We start from the raw sequence: 23,320 nt of genomic DNA, 5'->3' as shown, positions 1-23,320 counted from the left end.
TGGGTAGAGGAGTGACACAGAGGAGTGTGGGTAGAGGAGTGACAGAGGATTGTGGGTAGAGGAGTGACAGAGGAGTGTGGGTAGAGGAGTGACACAGAGGAGTGTGGGTAGAAGAGTGACAGGGGAGTGTGGGTAGAGGAGTGACACGGGGGAGTGTGGGTAGAGGAGTGACACAGAGGATTGTGGGTAGAGGAGTGACACAGGGGAGTGTGGGTAGAGGAGTGACACAGAGGATTGTGGGTAGAGGAGTGACACAGGGGAGTGTGGGTAGAGGAGTGACACAGGGGATTGTGGGTAGAGGAGTGACACAGAGGAGTGTGGGTAGAGGAGTGACACAGAGGAGTGTGGGTAGAGGAGTGACAGGGGAGTGTGGGTAGAGGAGTGACACAGGGGAGTGTGGGTAGAGGAGTGACACAGAGGAGTGTGGGTAGAGGAGTGACACAGAGGAGTGTGGGTAGAGGAGTGACACAGAGGAGTGTGGGTAGAGGAGTGACAGGGGAGTGTGGGTAGAGGAGTGACACAGAGGAGTGTGGGTAGAGGAGTGACAGAGGAGTGTGGGTAGAGGAGTGACAGAGGAGTGTGGGTAGAGGAGTGACAGAGGAGTGTGGGTAGAGGAGTGACACAGAGGAGTGTGGGTAGAGGAGTGACACGGGGGAGTGTGGGTAGAGGAGTGACACAGAGGATTGTGGGTAGAGGAGTGACACAGAGGAGTGTGGGTAGAGGAGTGACACAGAGGATTGTGGGTAGAGGAGTGACACAGAGGAGTGTGGGTAGAGGAGTGACACAGAGGAGTGTGGGTAGAGGAGTGACACAGAGGATTGTGGGTAGAGGAGTGACACAGAGGAGTGTGGGTAGAGGAGTGACACAGAGGATTGTGGGTAGAGGAGTGACACAGGGGAGTGTGGGTAGAGGAGTGACAGAGGATTGTGGGTAGAGGAGTGACACAGGGGAGTGTGGGTAGAGGAGTGACACAGGGGAGTGTGGGTAGAGGAGTGACACAGAGGAGTGTGGGTAGAGGAGTGACACAGGGGATTGTGGGTAGAGGAGTGACACAGGGGATTGTGGGTAGAGGAGTGACACAGAGGAGTGTGGGTAGAGGAGTGACACAGGGGATTGTGGGTAGAGGAGTGACACAGGGGATTGTGGGTATAGGAATATTAAGAACAAGGAGGAGGAGGAGACAGAATTAATGAGGATGCACCAGATAACGCAAGGCATTGTGGGTAGATATCAGTCCATACACAGACAAACTAATACCAGCAGAAATAACCAGTTCGAGCAGGGCCCATCTCTATAGGTTCTGGTCCATACAGAACTGTGTGCCCGAGGCCAGTCAGGCCAGACACAAGGAGAAGGTACCTCGCTGGCACCCGAGACACGACCCTACAAACCGATACGAGTCCCAGAACTCCCTCAGATCTCTCAGTACCAACCTGCCGCCAACCGGAAATAACGAAACTCCACTTCCGGCCCATGTGTTCCAAGCCTCGCTGTCTCTCTGCGCGAGTGTTGGGTAGGAGAGATTGGGATGTTGTCCGTATGGCGCAGGCATTGACGAACTACATTTCCCAGAGAGCATTGCGAAACTCCGGAAACGGATGAAAAGCCCATGGCTTGGTGGGTTGTTAAAGGGTTCCTCGGAAAGGACTTTGGTGAGTGTGTAAAGTTATGTTGTACTAGAGGACGAGCCTGCTTCATTAAATACACTTAACGCAAGTGTATCACCCTGCCAGCATTACCTGTGTGTCAGTGACCTGTGGCCTCGGTATTGAGACTCCTCACACTGGACTAGAGACAGAGAAGAGTCGGCTCATTAATAACTCTATAGACTCTGTGTGTGTGTGTCTGCTTCTCTGGCTTTGCTCTGTCTCTTCTGCATATTTCCCCTCACTCATTCCTCTTACTCATTCCTCTCACTCATTCCTCTTACTCATTCCTCTCACTCATTCCCCTCACTCATTCCTCTCACTCATTCCCCTCACTCATTCCCTCTCACTCACTTATTCCTCTCACTCATTCCCTCTCACTCACTCATTCCTCTCACTCATTCCCCTCACTCACTCATTCCTCTCCTTCATTCCTCTCCTTCATTCCCCTCACTCATTCCCCTCACTCACTCATTCCTCTCCTTAATTCCTCTCACTCACTTATTCCTCTCCCTCATTCCTCTCACTCACTCATTCCTCTCCTTCATTCCTCTCCTTCATTCCTCTCCTTCATTCCTCTCACTCATTCCCCTCACTCACTCATTCCTCTCCTTCATTCCTCTCACTCACTTATTCCTCTCCCTCATTCCTCTCACTCATTCCCCTCACTCACTCATTCCTCTCCTTCATTCCTCTCACTCACTCATTCCCCTCACTCATTCCCTCTCACTCACTCATTCCTCTCACTCATTCCCCTCACTCATTCCTCTCACTCACTCATTCCTCTCACTCATTCCCCTCACTCATTCCCTCTCACTCACTCATTCCCCTCACTCATTCCCTCTCACTCACTCATTCCCTCTCACTCACTCATTCCCTCTCACTCATTCCCTCTTAATCATTCCTCTTGTTTATTCCCTCTTACTCATTCCCCTCACTCATTCCCTCTTACTCATTCCTCTCATTCATCCCCTCTTACTTATTCAGCTCCCTCATTCCCTTCACGTATTCCTCTCATTCATTCCCTCTTACTCATTCCCCTCACTCATTCCCTCTTACTCATGCCTCTCACTCACTCATTCCCTCTTAATCATTCCTCTTACTCATTCCTCTCATTCATACCCTCTTACTTATTCCGCTCATTCCCTCACTTATTTCTCTCATTCATTCCCTCTTAATTATTCCTCTCATTCATTCCCTCTTTCTCAATCCTTTCATTCATTCCCCTCACTCATTCCTCTCATTCACTCCCTTACTCATTTCTCTCATTCATTCCCTCTTACTCATTCCCCTCACTCATTCCTCTCACACTCATTCCCCTCACTCATTCCCTCATACTCATTCCCCTCATTCTTGCATGTTACAGATTGAAACATGCCATACAGTCCTGGATGGGGTTACATATTTAAATTGGAGTAGGTCTGCACACATTCATTGACACTGTCAGGGGGCCTATTGGCCCTATAATTGGGCGCGGTTTCAGCGTCCAGGGCGCACTTTTATTACAAAATCCCGGCACCAGCGATGACGTCACCATGCAGCGACGCCGCACCCATGTGTTCCGCATGGGCGCAGCCGTCTTGGATTTTCATTGCGACCGCCGGGAAGGTAAGCAGCGCCATCGGGTACAGCTCTCCTCCCCCACGGGGGGCCACTGGACCACCAAGTCTTGGTTTCGGGGGAAACTTTGTAGAATAACTTCACCAAGCGAGGGGCATGGACATCAGAGTGCTTTTCCTATGAACATACTTTGAGACCGAAGCCTTTCCATTGGATAGGGAATTGTAAAGACCCTCTGGAGAATCTCGAGTCTAGGATCCTATCCACTTCATATTCTTGTTGGCCATTCACGGAGAAAGCTGAGGGGGCGAAGAGATCAGGGATCAGAAGAGAAGCGATTGGAAATTGCTGGTTTCACCAGGGAGACATGAAACATGTTGGGAAGGATTGACAATCTCCATGATGGAGAATGGACCAATACATTTTGGACCCAACTTGGGTGAAGGCACTTTTAAGTGAATGTTCCTAGTGGATAACCATACCTTGACACCAACCCTGTATGTAGAAGAGGACCAGCGTTTCCGATCAGCAAACGTCTTGTGCACAAGATCGCTCTTTTCCAAACTTGATTTGGTTGCAGCCCAAATAGCAGACATATGGGCTGCATGATCTTCTGCCGCAGGGACGTCAGATAAAACAAAGTCTTGTGGGAAGGTTTGAGGGTGTTGACTATACACCATCATAAATGGAGACCTTCCAGTGGAGGTGTGGCATGCATTATTATGAGCGAATTCCACCCACGGGAGAAGATCGGACCAGTCCTCCTGACAGAGGGAAACATGATTCCTCTACAATTGCTCCAAAGCTTGACGCTCAATGTGATAGAAAGGAGGTAATTGCAGGAAGTCCACGGCAGCAAGCTGAGTCTGCAAGTGTATCTTTATTGGGGTAGTGAACAGCACACGAGCTTGACGCTCCACTGCCTCATTGGTTTGGGGATGATAGGCAGAGGAAAACTGAAGAGTAATACCTAAGTCTTTACATAAGGAACGCGAAAACTTAGCTGCAAATTGAGATCCCCTGTCAGAGACTATCTCAGCTGGGAAGCCATGCAACCGAAAAAATAAACTGGATGAAGAGCTCTGATAGTTCCACTGCTGAGGGAAGTTTTCGCAATGGTATAAAATGCGCCATCTTGCTGAAGCAGTTAACAACTACCCAGATCACAGTGTTCCCTCTTGAGGGTGGAAGCTCTACAATGAAGTCCATTGCTAAATGCGTCCATGGACGAGAGGGGATGGGTAAAGGTTGTAATAACCCGCTAGGGCAAGTATGGCTAGCCTTGGAAGTGGCACAAATAGTAAAGGCAGCAAAAAAGTCTTTGACATCTTTATGGATAGTCGGCCACCAGACTAGGCGTCGTAACAGCTCAAGAGTCTTTTCAGGACCAGGATGTCCAGCTTGCTTGGAACAATGAGTCTGTTGTAGGATGGGCAGGCGAAGCTCAGGGGGTACAAACGCCATCCCAATGGGGGTATCCATAGGAGAGGAAGACTGACCAGCCAAGGTTTGTTCAACAAATTGAGGGAACAGAGATGCAATCATTTTGGCAGGAGGAATAATTGGTTCTTACCTTTCAGGAAAACGATCCACCGGAGTGAAACTTTGGGATAGAGCATCAGCTTTACGATTCTTGGAGCCAGGGCGATAGGTCAAAACGAAGTTAAAGCGAGAAAAGAAGATAGCCCACCTTGCCTGTCGGGGATTCAACCTCTTGAAAGTTTGTATGAACTGAAAGTTTTTATGGTCAGTATAGATGATCCTTCAAGAAGGTGACGCCACTCCTCGAGAGCAAGCTTGACTGCCTAGAGTTCACGATTCCCAATATCGTAATTCTGCTCAGCAGGAGAGAATTTTTTGGAGAAGTAAGCACAAGGATGTAATTTCCCATCAGCAGGATGTCTTTGGGACAGGATAGCACCTGTTACAACCTCGGATGCGTCCACCTCAATGGAGAAGGGTAACCCAGACTCAGGATGTCGAAGGACAGAGGCAGAGGTGAAAGCATCCTTCAGAGACTGGAATGCTTCAACAGCTGAAGGGGGCCATGAGCTAGGTTTACCCCCTTTTCGGATGAAAGAAAGGATGGGGGCAATGCGGGAGGAAAACCCCTGATGAACTGTTGGTAGCAGTTCACAAACCCGATAAATCTTTGTATTGCCTTGGTGCTCAAAGGAAGGGGCCACTCCTGGATCATGGACACTTTAGCAGGATCCATTTCGAAACCCTCTGGGAAGATGATATAGCCGAGGAAAGGGAACTTGCCCACTTCGAAGACACATTTCTCAATCTTGGCAAAGAGGGAGTTCTTCCTCAAATGAGAGAGTACCTCCTTCATTTGGGAGTGATGACTCTCCAAGTCCTTGGAGAAGATTAAGATGTCATCGAGGTACACGACCACAAATCTCCTTAAAAGATGGCGTTATTCATGAATTCTTGGAAGACGGCTGGGGCATTACAGAGGCCAAAGGGCATCACAAGGTATTCGTAGTGCCCATCACGAGTGTTGAATGCCGTCTTCCATTCATCTCCTTCACGAATGCAGATCACGTTGTATGCCCCGCGTAGATCCAACTTAGTGAAGATCTTAGCCCCTTTCAATTGATCAAAAAGTTCAGTGATCAGAGGCAAAGGGTAACGATTCTTCACTGTAATCTTGTTAAATCCGCGGTAATCTATGCAAGGGCACATTCCATGCAGCACGCCAATCCCCGTAGTGCTCGTCCGACATCAGGTGTAGCTTCCTCAGTGGGGTCCATGGCCGAATTATAATGTCTGGGGGCCTATCGGCACCCAGTCAGGACAGAGGAAAAAGCCCAACAAGGGTTAAAGTCTGAGTATGCAGTACAAATAAAAATCAGGCACAATTGTTAGTAAAATTCCAGGCATGAGTTCAAACAGGCAGGCAGATAAGGATCAGAGTCAGGATCACAGCAGGAATCAAAACCAGGAATCAGACAGACAATAATACACCCAGGTACTCACAGGATTGAAGACCTATAATTGGGCAGGGTTTCAGCGTCCAGGGTGCCCTTTTATTACAAAATTCCGGCACCAGCGATGACATCATCATGCAGCGACGCCGCACCGATGTGTTTAGCATGGGCGCCGCCATCTTGGATTTTCATTGCGACCACCGGGAAGGTAAGCAGCGCTGTCGGGTGCTTCCGGCAGTCCTGAAAGACACACCCCAATGGTTAGGGTCATACAGTAATCAAAACCCCCTAGACACTGGAAAAGTTATACTTCCTACCCCACCCCAGAGCTACTCCCAGTACCACCGAAGACTGCATTAAATAGAGACAACACCAGAGCCTTTTATAGATATTCTCCTATATTTCACTTCCTATCACTAAAGGATTCCTCCTGCCAACACATGTTTTGCCCAAGTAGCAAAAAAGGTTGCAACCTGACGCTCTCTATTAAGAGTAGCTTCCAACCAATCCATATGATAAGCAAAATCAAGTTTAGTAAGCATCATTTCAAGTGATGGGGGCAGACTTGATATCCAACAGTGAAGTATGGCTTTTTTACTAACTGCTGAAACAATATTTGCTAATTTCTTATCTGCTTTTGAAATTTTTGTGGTATCTCCAAAATTTGCCCAAAGAGATTTGGGATGGAGTTATTTACCTTTTTATTCAGCAGCTCTTCAATTGTATTTTAAACATTCTGGTAGCAAATTCCCCTAGCAAACATGCACTGATGTGAATAAGAGCATACAAATTACTTACATGTGATTGGTCCGCATCTACCCTCGTGGTGGCCCTCCGCCGACTGGACTCCGCTCCAGACATAGTGACAACGTCCAAAGTGATAATAGATAGACGGGAGCCTTAACAACGGGTAGTGTTTGAATAAAAAAAGTCTTTATTGCCAAGCATCTTTAAAAACACAAACAGGTATCTTCCTGGAGCTCTTTAACTAAACCATGACGTGTCTAGTCACCTGATGCGTTTCGTGCCTCTCTTTGGCACTTCAAAAGAGGCACGAAACACGTCAGGTGACTAGACACTTCATGGTTTAGTTAAAGAGCTCCAGGAAGATACCTGTTTGTGTTTTTAAAGATGCTTGGCAATAAAGACTTTTTTTATTCAAACACTACCCGTGGTAGTGTTCACGGTTGGCTTTTTTTTTTTTTTTTTTTTTAAATGTGCCATGAGCTGCTGAAAAATTTGTAGCCTAGGGGCCTCATATGTCCTTAATCCGCCACTGACTGGTTAGGGATCACTGGTTTAGGGGAAGGCTCAGAGGAAGGAATGTAATGAGGAAATGGAAGGCCACAGGCACAGTTGCTGTAAAACCCAGGTCTGACAGGCCAAGAAATATCCAGGAGCGGCATATGCGGAGGATTGTGAGAATGTTACAGACAAGCCAAAGATCATCTCCAAAGACCTGCAAGAAGATCTTGCTGCAGATGCAGGTGTATCTGTACATCGTTCTACAATTCAGCACAATTTGCACAAATAACATGTGTATGGCAGGGGGATGAGAAGCCCTTTCTGCACTCACACAAACACACTCGCTTGTTGTATGGAAAAGATCATTTACACAAGACACAGGCATTTTGGAACAAAGAGCTTTGGACTGATGAGACACAAATTGAGTTATTTTGTCATAACAAAAAGCGCTTTACATGGCGGAAGAAGAACACGGCATTCCAAGAAAAGCACCTGCTACCGACTGTCACATTTGGTGGAGGTCCCATCATGCTGTGGGGCTGTGTGGCTAGTTCAGGGGCTGTGTGGCTAGTTCAGGGGCTGTGTGACTAGTTCAGGGACTACTGGGGCCCTTGTTAAAGTCCAGTGTTGGATGAATTCAACCCAATATCAACAAATTCTTCAGGATAATGTTCAAGCATCAGTCACAAAGTTGAAGTTCCGCTGCAGTGGTTGGAAATTCCAACAAGACAATGACCCTAAACTCACTTCGAAATCTACAAGTACAAAATTCTGGAGTCGGGGGGACTTGAATATCATGGAAAATCTATGGGATGATTTGAAGCAGACTGTCCATGCTCGGCAGCCATCAAATTTAACTGAACTGGAGAGATTTTGTTGGACGAATCGTCAAAAATAGCCACATCCAGAATCCAGACACTCATCAAAGGCTATAGGAGGCGTCTAGAGGCTGTTACATTTGTAACTAAGTATTGATGGAATATCTCTGTTGGGGTGCCCAAATTAATGCATCTGTCTAATTTTGTTATGATGCATATTGTATATTTTCTGGTAATCCAATAAACTTGATGTCACTGCTGAAATACTACTGTTTCCATAAGGCATGTTATATATTAAAAGGAAGTTGCTAACCAATGATAAACAAAACTCCAAAGAATTAAGAGGAGTTCCCAAACTTTTTCATATGACTTTTTAATGAAATTAGTCAATGGTGAGCAGGCAGCAGAGGACAAAGGAGCAGAAAGACAGGGAACTACAGGCTTCATCAAGGAAAACAGCAGTTTATTTTCCCACTTTTAAACAAACACAGTCAATTATGCACAGGGATGATCATTATATCATACAAATAAATCATAAAATAAAACCTAGCCCACTGGGCACTAACTTCACACTTTGGAGCAGTCACTAACTAGGCTGGGCCCCTTGTGGACTATTAGCAAACAAAACAAAGTTGTGGCTCACCCCTGTACTCACAGGTCTCCTTCCTGGTGGTGATTGTTCATCCTCCTGGCACAACTTTGTCAGGGTCACAGGCTCCCTCTGCTTCATGCAGTATCAGGGGGCACCCCCAGCTCCTCTGGGACTTCCTAACACAGCCACGTCTCCTACCTGCTGAGAGACCCACTCTCCCATTCTAATTAACTTTAAATAGCCTTTCCATAGAACAGCTTTCCTGTGGAATGTGAACTCCAATGTCTGGACTGGATCTGTGGAATGGAGTCCCTGGCTACTAAAGTCTTTAAATAGATCACTGATTCTCTGTTTAGTAACTCCCTTCCTGGAGCCTCTCTCAGTACCTGGAGAGAAATTAAAGGCTAGAGTGATCTTTTTCCTCCTTTTCCCAGTCACTCTACTACAGACTGTACATCCAAAAGTCCTGAGTGGCCAAATTAGAACATAGCGCTACATCAGCACCAACATCTGATTCTACCTTCATGTAGTTACATCTTCTGCCTGGATTCCAGCCCATGTGGGATGTGGCACTAATGCCCCCTAAGTAAGTTATGTCTGGGAGGGTGAGACCCCGTTCAGTGTTGCTGCCATGGCTTTCTTCATGTATGTGAGATGCACCCGCAGCAGACACAAAAGGTAACAATCCTTCTACATTCTATTGCACTCTCTCTACAGTCCATAATGATCAATCTATTAAATCAGGGTCAGGGTCCAATTGCAGTTGGAACCATCAGAAATCAGTTGTTCATGGCCATGTGTGTCTTTCAGGCTGGGCAGTGAGAACAAGTCCAACGTGATCTACAAATCAGACACAGCAGAAGACAATCTCGCATAGGGGGGAGATGCCATATAGTGTGTTTGTGAATGTTGGGGTACAGGGCATTAATTTGGGGTGTGGTGTGAAAGGACAGAGGTTTCATAGTTTGGGCAATGTTTTGTTTGCAAGGAACTGGGTTTCTTAGGCGTTAAGTGGAACCCATCACCCTGAGGAATCATTAAAAATCCTATTTTATTTTGTTATTCCACCAAACTTTACTTATTGAAATCCTCTTTTCATGATTCAGTTTAAGTACAATTTGAGTCTATGCGGAGGTTCTATTTGATATCAAGTGATGTCAGCAGAAGCTTTGCATCATCCCCAAATCTTATTGTGCTCCACAAACAAGGAGCTGATGCCCATACCCGAGTAATTATACACTGGGGGGCATCTGGGGGGCAGGCAATACTGTATTTGATTGACAGCTGAAATGTTTCAAAGAGTTGATAACTGCTATAAAAAAAACAAGCATTTGTTTATTTAACTTGCAAATAACTTATTATACAGCTTTTATATATGGGTGCCAAGTCCCCTTCTTGGGGGGTCTGTGGACATTGTTTTCTGAATGGGCTGGGCTGTTCAATAGTAGAGAAATGAGGAGAGCAATCTTTAAGCATATTAATGTTGTGGTTATTTGTTTATTTGCCAACTACCAGTACACAACATGTTTCTGGCCTGTGTGCCCTTTATCAAGTGTAACTTACAATCAGAACGTGAGGGCTGATTGTACACTCCCCTACCATCCCCCACCAGTGTTAAAGTGAGTGATTGGACCCAAAAAGGAGGGAGTTGTGTGTCAAGTCCATTTTTTCAGTCCATGTGTAAATGTCCAGTCACATGTGTATCTTTTTTTTTCATTTAAAAACAAAGTGTCCATTCTGTAAGATTTCCACACAGTTGTAACATAGTATTGTTTCGATTTCCAAGAAAGTCTTTGATGTTACTATCAATCTGCTTAAAAAAGAAAATTGTGAACATATATCAGTTCATATATTATGCATAATACAAATCAATACTAATATATATCTTAGCATTACTTTCTATTCATATATGCTGCTGGTGTCGTCTTTACTCAAATTCATGGCCTGCAAAATGAAAGAGATTGAGGGCTGGGATGTTCCTTGTACTGGGAAAGTGGGGCGATTGACTGGTTCCCTAGGGAAGGGCCACTATTCCCTGGGTTTGGAAAGCTGTAGTAACGTTAGAGAGAGACAGACAGAGGGAGAGAGAGTAAAAGACAGAGAGAGGCAGAGGGAGAAACAGAGAGAGACAGACAGAGAGAGAGAGAGAGAGAGAGAGAGAGTAAAAGACAGGGAGAGGCAGAGGAAGAGACAGACAGAGTGAGAGGCAGAGAGAGTGAGAGTAAAAGAAAGGGAGAGGGGAGAAAGGGAGAGACAGAGAGAGGCAGAGGGAGAGAGAGACACACAGAGAGAGGCAGATGGAGAGACAGAGGGAGAAAGAGTAAAAGACAGAGGGAGAGACAGAGTAAAAGACAGTTTAGTCCAAACAAAACGAAGGTCATGGTTTTCCAAAGGAAGAATAAACAACACAAAAATCCCTCCTTCACACTAAACAACTGCACACTGAATGGCACTGACAGCTATACCTACCTTGGCCTAGAAATCAGCCAATCCGAAAGCTTTAAACCAGCAATAGCTGCCCTAAAAGACAAGGCTTGCAGGACCTTCTATACCATCAGAAGACACCTGTACCACCTTAAACCACCAGTGAGAGTCTGGCTTAGAATCTTCCACAGTCTCATCACTCCAATCCTCCTCTATGGAAGTGAAGTGTGGGCTCCTGTCACTTACCCAGACCAATCCAAATGGGATTTTAGTCCAACAGAAATATTCCACCTGGAATTCTGTAAGTACCTTCTCCAGGTCCCCCGGAGCTCGTCAAACTCTGCCTGTCGGCCTGAGCTGGGCACATTTCCCCTAATGTTTGTCATACACAAGATGGCGCTCTCATACTGACACATGTCCCTAATGTTTGCCATACACAAGATGGCGCTCTCATACTGACATGTCCCTAATGTTTGCCACACACAAGAGGGCGCTCTCATACTGACACATGTCCCTAATGTTTGCCACACACAAGATGGCGCTCTCATACTGACACATGTCCCTAATGTTTGCCATACACAAGATGGCGCTCTCATACTGACATGTCCCTAATGTTTGCCACACACAAGAGGGCGCTCTCATACTGACACATGTCCCTAATGTTTGCCACACACAAGATGGCGCTCTCATACTGACACATGTCCCTAATGTTTGCCACACACAAGATGGCGCTCTCATACTGACACATGTCCCTAATGTTTGCCACACACAAGATGGCGCTCTCATACTGACACGTCTCTGTTTGCCACACACAAGATGGCGCTCTCATACTGACATGTCCCTAATGTTTGCCATACACAAGATGGCGCTCTCATACTGACACATGTCCCTAATGTTTGCCATACACAAGAGGGCGCTCTCATACTGACACATGTCCCTAATGTTTGCCACACACAAGAGGGCGCTCTCATACTGACACATGTCCCTATTGTTTGCCACACACAAGATGGCGCTCTCATACTGACACATGTCCCTAATGTTTGCCACACACAAGATGGCGCTCTCATACTGACACATGTCCCTAATGTTTGCCACACACAAGATGGCGCTCTCATACTGACACATGTCCCTATTGTTTGCCACACACAAGATGGCGCTCTCATACTGACACATGTCCCTATTGTTTGCCACACACAAGATGGCGCTCTCATACTGACACATGTCCCTATTGTTTGCCACACACAAGATGGCGCTCTCATACTGACACATCTACACAACAGCAGCCCCATGAGCCACCACCATAAAGTCTGGCTGAACAACCAGAAGGAAGAAATAGAATTTTCCTGGGTGACGTTTGGACTGTCAGCTCTTTTGGGCAGAGGAGTGATTGTCATTTTGACTGCTGCTCTCTAGTCGGTCTATTCTACTACAACACTAATAACTAGTAACTGGGGGCGGAGTCAGGAAGAGACAGGAGCGGAGTAACTGTGACTGAGGAGCCAATCAGAAGGCAGGATGGGAAAGAGACTGGTCGGGCGCTACAGTAAAGGAGCAGCAGCAGCCGAATGTGTCTCACTGTCCCGGGGCTTGTGCACAAATAAATACGGGGCAGGGAGGCAGATTATAGGGACTGGTAGCCGCCTCTCAAACAAACGTGACTGCAATAAGCCCCGCCTCTCACGTGAGGAGACGTTGCGGCTCAGCGAGTCGCTCTCAGGTCTGTGGTACCTCAAAGCTCCTCCCCTCAATGACTTTCATCCCAGCACATCTACCAGAGGCGGGGCCTGGCTGCTCTAAACCAATAGCAGTTTCTTCCTGTACCGCCGAATGCCCCGCCCCCGGACTAGCGGCCTCCTCTGTCTCAGTTCTCCGCTCCTGAGCAGCGGCACCGACTCTACAGCTTCCCGGGACTCCCGCTCTTTCCTGCCTGAGCTTCAGTCCGTCCGCTCGACTAAGTAATCGGGAGAGAGGAGGAGTTTACGGAACAAACACGGCTGCTCGGCCTGAAGTGTCTTTCACTGCCATGTCCCTCCGGCATTCCCTGGGGCCTCTCCCCGACTCCTCCCTCGCCGACATCCACAACCTGCAGCAGCTCACTTCCCAGGTACCGGCCACTCCCACTGTCACGTGACACACGGGGATGTCCGGGAAACACGGATGTGAGTGACAGGGGGAGGGACACGGGGATGTGAGTGACAGGGGAGGGACACAGGGATGTGAGTGACAGGGGGAGGGACACAGATGTGAGTGACAGGGGGAGGGACACAGATGTGAGTGACAGGGAGAGGGACACAGATGTGAGTGACAGGGGAGGGACACAGGGATGTGAGTGACAGGGGAGGACACAGATGTAGTGACAGGGGAGGGGACACAGATGTGAGTGGACTAGGGGGAGGTAAACACAGATGTGAAGTGACAGGGGAGGACCACTGGGATGTGAGTGGACAGGGGGAGGGACACAAATGTGAAGTGAACACGGGAGGGACACAGATGCTGCATGACAGGGGAGGGACACAGATGTGAGTGACAGGGGATGGACACAGGGATGGGAAGTGACAGGGGAGGGACACAAATTGGTGTGACAGGGGAGGGACACAGGGAATGTGAGTGACAGGGGAGGGACATCAAATGTGAGTGACAGGGGGAGGGAACACAGATGTGAGTGGGACAGGGGGCAGGGAACACAGATGTGAGTTGACAGGGAGGAACACAGGGATGTGAGTGACAGGGGGAGCGACACAGGGATGTGAGTGACAGGGGGAGGGAACACAGATGTGAGTGACAGGGGAAAGGGGGGGGGGGGGGGGGGGGGGGGGGGGGGGGGGGGAGGGGGGGGGGGGAGGGGGGGGGGGGGGGGGGCGGGGGGCGGGGCGGGGGGGGGGGGGGGGGGGGGGCGGGGGGGGGGGGGGGGGGGGGGGGGGGGGGGGGACACAGGGATGTGAGTGACAGGGACGGACACAGATGTGAAGCTGACAGTGGAGGACACAGGGATGTGAGTGAACAGGGCGAGGGACACAGATGTGAGTGAGCAGGGGAGGACACAGCATGTGAGTGACAGGGAGGGACACAGGATGTGAAGGTGACAGGGGCAAGGACACAGATTGAGTGGACAGGAGAGGGACACAATGTGAGTGACAGGGGGAGGGACACAGATGTGAGTGGACAGGCGGGTAGGCAAGACACTGGACTGTGAGTGACAGGGGGAGGGACACAAGATGTGAGTGAACAGGGGAGGGACACAGATGTGAGTGACCAGGGAGGGACACAGGGATGTGAGTGACAGGGGGAGGGACACAGAATGTGACAGCTGACAGGGGAGGACACAGGATGTGAGTGACAGGGGAGGGACACAAATGTGAGTGACAGGGGGAGGGACCACAGGGATTGGAGTACAGGGAGGGACACAGGATGTGGTACAGGGGGAGCGACACCAGGTGTGAGTGACAGGGGGAGGACACAGATGTGAGTGACAGGGGAGGGACACAGGATGTGAGCTGACAGGGGAGGGACACAGATGTGAGCTGACAGGGAGGGACACAGGGGATTTGAGTGACAGGGAGGCGACACAGATGTGAGCTGACAGGCATGGCGGAGGGGAGCACAGATCGTGAGTGACAGGGAGGGACACAGGGATGTGGAGTGACAGGGGGAGGACAACCAATGGAGTGACAGGGGGAGGACACAGATGTGAGTGGACAGGCGGGAAGACACAGATGTGAGTGACAGGGGGAGGGAACACTTGGGATGTGAGTGACAGGGGAGGGACACAGATGCTGAGTGACAGGGGAGAGGGACACAGATGTGAGTGACAGGGGAGGACACAGGCCGATGTGAGTGACAGGGGGAGGGACAACAGATGGGAGTGACAGGGGAGGGACACAGATGTTGATGGACAGGGAGGACACAGATTTGATGACAGGGGAGGGACACAGGGATTGTGGAGTGACAGGGGAGGGACACAGCTGTGCAGTGACAGGAGGGGCACACAGCAATGTGAGTTGACGGGCGGACGGGAACAGGGATGTGAGCTGACACCGGGAGCGGACACAAATGTGGGGACAGGAGGGACACAGGATGTGAGTGACAGGGGGAGGGACACAAATGTGACGTGACCGGGGAGGGACACAGATGTGCTAGTGACAGTGGGGAAGGGACACAGATGTGAGGACAGGAAGGACACAGGATGTGTAGATGACAGGGAGGAACACAGGGATGTGCGATGACCAGGGGAGGGACACAGATGTGAAGTGACAGGGGGAGGACACAGATGTGAGTGACAGGGGAGGGACCACAGATGTGAAGTGACAGGGGGAGGACACAGGGATTGTGAGTGACAGGGGGGAGCGGACACAATAGTGAGTGACAGGGGAGGGACACAATGTGAGTGACAGGGGAGGGACACACGAGTGTGAAGTGACAGGGGAGGGACACAGGATGAGTGACCCAGGGTGAGGGACACAGATGGTGAGTGACAGGGGAGGGACACAGATGTGAGTGACAGGGGGGAGGAGACACAGGGATGTGCAGTGACAGGTGGGAGTGACACAAAATGTGAAGTGACAGGGGGAGGGACACAAGGGATGTGAAGTGACAGGGGGAGGGGACACAAATGGTGTAATGACAGGGGGAGGACACAGATGGTGGCAGTGCACAGGGGGAGGGACACAGATGTGAGTGACAGGGCAGGACACAGGATGTGAGTGACAGGGGGAGGGGACACAGGAGATGTGAGTGACGGGAGGGGAGGACACAGAGTGTGAGTGACAGGGGATGACACAGGGATGTGAAGGACAGGGGGAGGACACAGATTGTGAGTGACAGGGAGGGACACAGATGTGCAGTGACAGGGGAGGGACACAGATGTGAGTGACGAGGGGAGGACACAGATGTCGAGTGACAGTGGGAGGGACAACAAGGGATTGTGAGACAGGGAGGGACACAATGTGATTGACAGGGGGAGGGACACAATGTGAGTGACCAGGGGAGACACAGATGTGAGTGACAGGGAGGGACACTGGGATGTGAGTGACAGGGGGAGAGGACCACAGATGTGAGTGACAAGGGGGAGGGGGACACAGATGTGAGTGACAGGGAGGACACAGGGATGTGAAGTAGACAGGGGGAGGGACACAGATGTGATGACAGGCGGGAGGGACACAGATGGGAGTGACAGGGGAGGGACACAGATGGACTTCGAGTGACAGGAGGGGAGGGACACAGGGACTGTGAGTGACAGGGGGAGGACACAGATTGAGTGACAGGGGAGGGACACAGATGTGAGTGACAGGGGGAGGGACACAGGGATGTGAGTGTGACAGGGGAGGACACAAATGTGAGTGAACAGGGGGAGGGACACAGGATGTGATGACAGGGGAGGGACACAAATGTGAGTGACAGATGGGAGTGGACACAGATGTGAGTGACAGGGGAGGGACACAGATGTGAGTGACAGGGGAGGGAACAAGGGATGTGAAGTGAAGGGGAGGACAACAGTTGTGCAGGTTGACAGGGAGGACACAGGGATGTGGTGACAGGGAGGACACAGATGTGAGTTGGACAGGGGAGGGACACAGATGTGAGTGATCAGGGGAGGGACACAGATGTGAGTGACGTCGGAGGGACCACAGATGTGAAGTGACAGGGGAGGACACAGGATGTGATACGAGTGACAGGGAGGAGGGACAACAGAATGTGAGTGACAGGGAGGGACACAGGGATGTGAGTGACGGGGAGACACAATGTGAGTACAGGGGAGGGACCACAGATGTGATGACAGGGGGAGAGGACACAGGGATGTGAGTGACAGGGGAGGGACACAGATGTGAGTGACAGGGGGTCAGGACACAGGTGACTGTGAGTTGAACAGGGGAGGACACAAATGTGAGTGACAGGGGAGGACACCAGCGATAGTGCAGTTACAGGGGGAGGGACACAAATGGCAAGTGACAGGGGGCAGGGAACACAAGATGTTGATGACAGGGAGAGCGGACACAGCATGTGAGGACAGGGGCAGGACACAGGGCATGTGAGTGACAGGGGGAGGACACAGGGATGTTGCAGTGACAGGGAGGGACACAGGGATGTGAGTGACAGGGGGGCACACAGAATGTGAGTGACAGGGGGAGAGACACAGATGTGAGTTGACAGGGGGAGACAGAGGATGTGAGTGACAGGGGGAGGGACACAGGGATGTGAAGTGACAGGGGAGGACACAGATGTGAGCGCGGAACAGGGAAGGGACACAGATGTGAGTGGAAGGGGAGGGACACAGGATGTGGAGTACAGGGGGAGGACCACAAAGTGGAGGACAGGGGAGGGGACCACAGATGGAGTGACAGGTGGGAGCGGACCACAATGCTGAGTGGACAGGGGAGGGACACAGCGAGTGAAGCTGACAGGGGAGGACCAGGGATGTGAGTGACAGGGGAGGCACAACAGGGATGTGTTAGTGACAGGCGGGAGGGGACACAGATGTGAGTGACAGGGGGAGGGACAAGATGTAGTACAGGGGGAGGGACAGAGGGATGTGAGTGACAGGGGGAGGGACACAGGGAATGAGGGGGTGCAATGGAATGTGGAGAATGTGGGGAATTGGTGAAGTGCTAATGGCGGCACATGAGGGGCATTTAGTCTGCGCTCAATGACATAAATAAAACCCATTGACTCACCAGTTGCAGCTGAAAGTGATTTATTCAGTGAATTGAATGAGTTTTGCCTCAGTGAATAAACGTTTAGTTTCTTCCTTCAGACGTCTCTATGAGTCTGACTCAGGGGCCACCAAATGTATCACATGGCAACTGCTTTATTCTTCCCACATGGGGTGTCAGTACAAGTCCTGGCTATGACTGACATAGTGGGGCTCCCCATGTATCATTTCCACTGCCAACAACTGCCCCCCCTGCCTTTCCTCCAGTCACATCAGCCCTGTCCTTTATACCCCACATGTCATAGGCCTAAAGCTCATCTAGTTCTTCATCCCTAATATTTATTCTCTTTCCTCAACAGCAGGTCTCACGTCTCTGCAACATCATCTTTGTATTTCTAAAGGAGCAGAAGGAGGTGAGAATATCAGTTGTTCCCATTCTCCTACTTATTGATGTTCTTATTATTTATTGATGTTCTTTATTGAGATTGTGACGGGGATGGAGAGAAATCAATAGTTGGATAAATTGGATTCCATGGGAAGGTCATTCCTGTCCTTTTAGCTTAATACCAGTTGGTCGACCCCAGATTCAGCCTAAATGATTTTGGATCCACTGGATTCTACACCTACTGATCCAACAGACCAATCACTGCACTGAAGTGTCCCCATAAAGAGTCAGTCAGTCTGTGATTGGGAATCTGTGTAAATTCAAGGCCTTTTCCCAGAATTTCTTCTCTTTCATTAAATCTCGTTCTCTCTGACTTTCCTTCTCTTCTTGTCTTGATTTTGTCACTGCTGTTTCCCATTTGCTTCTCATCGTCTCCCCCTCTCCCGGCAGCAGGACTTCCAGCCTCAGATTGATGATTTTGCCAGGGACAATGGGATCAGCCTTGGGCCATTGAAAAGCATTGTGAAAAGTACCTTCCTCATCCTCAATGGTAAGAGAAGGCCTGGAGCTAAAGGTAGAGGGTTAGAATGGCGGAGCTGATATAGATCCAGGAGCTGCATGTGCTACTTCATATGATGATCTCTATACAAGTCCCAGATCAGTCCATTGATGTGTTGCTCTGTCTCATTGTATTGGGGCACAAGTCATGGCATGAGGGGGCTCTAGATTAGCACTGACTCCTTCTCCAGTCACTAATTATTAATGAATCGTCCCCTGTCAGCACTTTCCTTGGTTACTGAGTCTGTATGTGGGGGAAGCTGCAGCCCCGGATAATATCACTACAACTGGAATAATGACAGTTTTGGATGGTTTTATAGAACACACTGCAGAGCCTTAGGGTCAGGCTGGGGATATTTCTAACTGTCATTTTCTTTACTTTCAGATGCATTAAAAAGGAATGTGAGTGCGGAGCAGCTGAGAGCAGATTTGATAGGTCTGGGTAAGTGGCTGGGCTTGTGTTATTTAATTTGTACGTCCAACAGATCACATAGAAATATTCACTGGCACAAGATCTCAATAGAGCTTACAATCTAAAAGGAGAAGGGACTGTGAGAGAGGTGGCACTGAACACTTAGCAGGGGTCGTGGTGTATAGTGAAGGAATGTGTGCAAGGAGGAAGAGACCTGAGTTAAAGGGGAACAAAAGCTTAACAAAGAAGTAGGGTACAAAAGCTGCCCATTGTTTTTTCTGTATCAGCCCAAGGCAACCGCAACTATTGGAAATGCCCCAGTAGCCCCCCATTTTGTTTTCTGCTGACTCCCAGGACATGCCCTGGGCTGCTGTCACCTACCTGAGAGCCACTGACAATATATTGTATGTAGAGACTATAAAAGTCACAATGGAGGGTTGGTTGGGATATAATTCAGATTCTCATTACATGACAGCTCAGAAACCAGCTCAACTAGCATCAGAATTTAATGATCAGCCCTGTAGCAATTTGCAACAACTTCATAATGTCAGCTTCCCAACAGTTTCCCAGAGACCCCTGAGCATGTGAGTCTCATTCATTTTGTACACTGATGGAAAGTGGCCATTGGAGACTGTGCAGTACAAGAGAAGATAATTAGATGTCATACTGACTACTTGCTTCCACATCACATGTGACTCTCGCTGACACTTGTAACTAAATCCAAGGTAGTGACAAAGCTGAAGTCCTGGATCATTACTGAACCTTTAGACTGGTTCAGAAACTAAAATATAGCATTTTTAGCTACAATATGGTTTAGTTCTCCTAGGGGAGTGTCTGGGGAAACACAGGGGACCAGTTGATGTGTGTGAATCTGTTCTCTGTACCTAGAAGTTGTTGCCCAGGACTTATTATTGAATTCCAGGCTTGGAGGCAAGTTTTAGTTGTATAAAAACCAGGTGTAATGCCAAACTGAGTCTCAATGTAAGTTGACAATCCACATAGGGGCTACTAAATGGCCAATCAGAGCACTTATTTGGCACCCCAAGAACATTATTCATGCTTGTGTTGCTCCCCAACTCCTTTTACTTCTGAATGTTGCTCACGGGTTCTACAGGTTGGGGATCCCTGTATTAAACAAAACAGCTTTTTGTACAGAATCGTATTGCGCCATCTACTGGCAAACTCATTACACGTTTGTTACAATATTCAGTTTGTTACATTGTCACCAGGTGACTTCCCATTAACTCTTAGAGGGCTGAACAACCAAAAGCTAAGCCAAGTACTAAGGTATCTCGAACACACAAGAGTTAAAAACAATTCAACCCGGAGAATAGCCTGTAAATCATTATATATGTTTTTATGTATCTAGATATGTGTGTGTGTAGCTTTATGTCTGTGCTGCTACTGGGGTACAATTGTACAACATGTATTTAATAATAATAATAATATGTATATCATAATAACATGTACCAGTATATAATAACATGTATATAATAATAATAACATGAATATAATAATAACATGTACCGGTATATAATAATAACATGTAATAATAATAACATGTATATAATAATAATAATATGTAAATAATAATAATATGTATATAATAATATGTACGCGGTATATAATAATAATATGTATATCATAATAACATGTAAATAATACTAATATGTATATAATAATAATAATAATAATAATAACCTGTATATAATAATCTGCCCATTGTGTGACCCACAGGACTCGATGAAGAAAAAGCCTCGTACTTTGAGCATCAGGTGAGAAATGTGCCAGTGAATACGTCAGAGAGTTGGGGGGTCAGTCCCAGTCCTGGGCAACAACCTCTGGGTACAGAAACAGATTCACACACAATTGGTCCCCTGTGTTTCCTTACCATTGTGAGGGGGAGACATTGGGGGTTCAGGTGTGTGTGAATAATACAGAATTGGGGGGTCAGGGTGTGTGTGAATAATACAGAATTGGGGGTCAGGGTGTGTGTGAATAATACAGAATTGGGGGTCAGGGTGTGTGTGAATAGTACAGAATTGGGGGTGTGGGGTGTGTGTGAATAATACAGAATTGGGGGGGGTAGGATAGTATGATTTTAGTTGCCCTTTAGCCCTGGCATTAAACTGACTGGTTGACGGCTGGTATTTGCTTTGCAGTGGGGCACTGACCTGTCGCTGCTCAGTTGGATGGCTGCAGAACGAACATTACTGATAAATCAATTGGTCGACATGGAGTGGAAATTTGGAGGTACCGGTGGTGATTGTTTTTGTCTGCTGGGTGCCCTGTGCCCACCTCTTATTTGCACCCCTTAATGTCAGTTCTTGTGTCGGTTCCTTCCCATTGTAGTTACAGCTGCCAGCAGCGAGACGGACAAATCTGGAAGTATCTTTCTACAGGTAAGTACTTGTGTGTCTGTTAGTAGGGCCCATGTGCTGTACATATAGGGACACACGTACGTTCCATATAGAGGCGACTGTGATTGGACGATGTCACAATGGGCACTATATGGAGTGAATGCAGTGGGTGGGACAGACGGGTGTATGTGTGGGTGACAGACATGTTCTGATTGGAAGGAGGGCAGGTGGTACTTATTACTCTCCCTCACAGTATGTCAGGGGGGTTCATTTTCTTAATTAAATGGGGGAACTACATCTGCCAGACACATGTACACTGGGCCCTGGGTTACACTGAACTACATCTCCCACACTCCCTGGTCAGGCCCAGTCACTTCCTTGTGTTTTGTTTCAGCTGAAGATGATGATACGGAGAGGCAGCGTCACTGAGCCCGTGTATGTAGGTAAGTGTCATGTTCCCACAAATCTGTAGGTAACGATAGTGATTCCAGGATCTGCACTTCCATGTAACCTTGTAGGATCTATTTCCCAGAGCTGTGTCACAGTCTAATAACGTTTCTCTGGCTCTTTCCCACAGAGCTGACGCTCCCTCAGTTCTACAGTTTCCTGCATGAGATAGAGCGTGCCAAGAACAGCCTGGAATGCTTCAGCTGAGGGGCCTCATGAGGGCTCACTCCCTGCATCTCCACTGGCACCTCCACTGGCACCTCTCAGGTTCCACCGCTGGCACATAAACTGAACTGATGAACTTCCCATACCAGTGACATAAGGAACTCACCCCCAAACTGGAACAGGGGCTCATGACTTTGTACACTGGGTGCCCTGTCTCACCACATTTATATACTCTATACTCTACTGTATACTCTACTGTATACTCTACTGTATACTCCACTGTATACTCTACTGTATACTCTACTGTATACTCTACTGTATACTCTACTGTATACTCTACTGTATACTCTACTGTATACTCTACTGTATACTCTACTCTATACTCTACTGTATACTCCACTCTATACTCCACTCTATACTCTACTGTATACTCTACTGTATACTCTACTGTATACTGTACTGTATACTCCACTGTATACTCCACTGTATACTCCACTCTATACTCCACTCTATACTCTACTGTATACTCCACTGTATACTCCACTGTATACTCCACTCTATACTCCACTCTATACTCTACTGTATACTGTACTGTATACTCCACTGTATACTCCACTCTATACTCCACTCTATACTCCACTGTATACTCTACTGTATACTGCACTGTATACTCCACTCTATACTCTACTGTATAGTCCACTGCAGCAGTAACAGGCCCCTATCAGCCCAGTAGCAGTGCACTATTAGGAGATCTGTCCCTTTTCGGCCTCTGGAGCATTATTCCCCCAACATCATTGTGTATTCAGGCTGTTTAATATCCCCCCGTACTGTATATAGTCCAATGTGCTTGGGCGGTTTTGCCAATTCCAGTGTTACTGTCTGACCAGCTGGGCGAGGCCAATAATCCTGTGACACCAGTTGATTGAGAATTCTGGGCCCTGATTTCTCTCCGTCAGCTGAAAGGGAGTCTCAGCTCTGTGGATCCTCCACTGCTTGTCCATAGGGGCATAAACTGACCAATCAGCTGTGCCAGCAGCTCAGTGCCATCCACACCAGCCAATCATGTGTTTGTACAGAAGATACATTTCTTTGGATTGCATTTCAATAAAGAAAGATGTAAATGTAA

At 48.4% G+C, this 23,320-nt stretch overlaps 2 protein-coding genes across 8 annotated transcripts in view; one reads left to right on the top strand and one right to left on the bottom strand.

Moving 5' to 3' along the window:
- LOC108705093 (oocyte zinc finger protein XlCOF22-like) overlaps positions 1 to 1,579 on the bottom strand; it is an 11,518-nt gene extending 9,939 nt beyond the window's left edge. For 3 of the 4 annotated variants that reach the window (XM_018241891.2, XM_018241892.2, XM_041580733.1), the window contains exon 1: positions 1,434 to 1,579. In XM_018241891.2, the coding sequence (XP_018097380.1) occupies positions 1,434 to 1,579 (146 nt within the window). The other variant, XM_018241893.2, reaches the window with a different exon arrangement.
- On the top strand, positions 1,519 to 23,320 carry commd7.S (COMM domain containing 7 S homeolog). Of its 4 annotated transcripts, none has more exons than XM_041580737.1 (9): positions 1,519 to 1,652; positions 18,227 to 18,280; positions 18,706 to 18,802; positions 19,196 to 19,252; positions 20,960 to 20,997; positions 21,385 to 21,475; positions 21,575 to 21,624; positions 21,977 to 22,025; positions 22,160 to 23,320. In XM_041580737.1, exons 1-9 carry the CDS (start codon positions 1,599 to 1,601, stop codon positions 22,234 to 22,236), a joined length of 567 nt encoding a protein of 188 aa, XP_041436671.1. In that variant the 5' UTR covers positions 1,519 to 1,598; the 3' UTR covers positions 22,237 to 23,320. The 4 variants fall into 4 exon arrangements, with proteins under 4 accessions (XP_041436671.1, XP_041436670.1, XP_041436669.1 ...); XM_041580736.1 differs by having other exon boundaries at positions 18,703 to 18,802; XM_041580735.1 differs by lacking the exon at positions 1,519 to 1,652 and adding an exon at positions 12,542 to 13,325.

The sequence above is a fragment of the Xenopus laevis genome, chromosome 1S (genome assembly GCF_017654675.1).
Source record: "Xenopus laevis strain J_2021 chromosome 1S, Xenopus_laevis_v10.1, whole genome shotgun sequence".
Taxonomy (NCBI): domain Eukaryota; kingdom Metazoa; phylum Chordata; class Amphibia; order Anura; family Pipidae; genus Xenopus; species Xenopus laevis.
The sequence above is the reverse complement of the archived record's forward strand: the minus strand, read 5'-3'. Positions and strand labels throughout refer to the sequence as shown.

Bases quoted from the DNA above. Each gene is read 5' to 3' on its own strand.
- commd7.S (XM_041580734.1), top strand. From the start codon at position 13,245: ATGTCCCTCCGGCATTCCCTGGGGCCTCTCCCCGACTCCTCCCTCGCC. The intron at 18,803-19,195 runs GTAAGAGAAGGC...CTTTACTTTCAG, and splicing joins TACCTTCCTCATCCTCAATG to ATGCATTAAAAAGGAATGTG. The intron at 21,476-21,574 runs GTACCGGTGGTG...TTCCCATTGTAG, and splicing joins CATGGAGTGGAAATTTGGAG to TTACAGCTGCCAGCAGCGAG.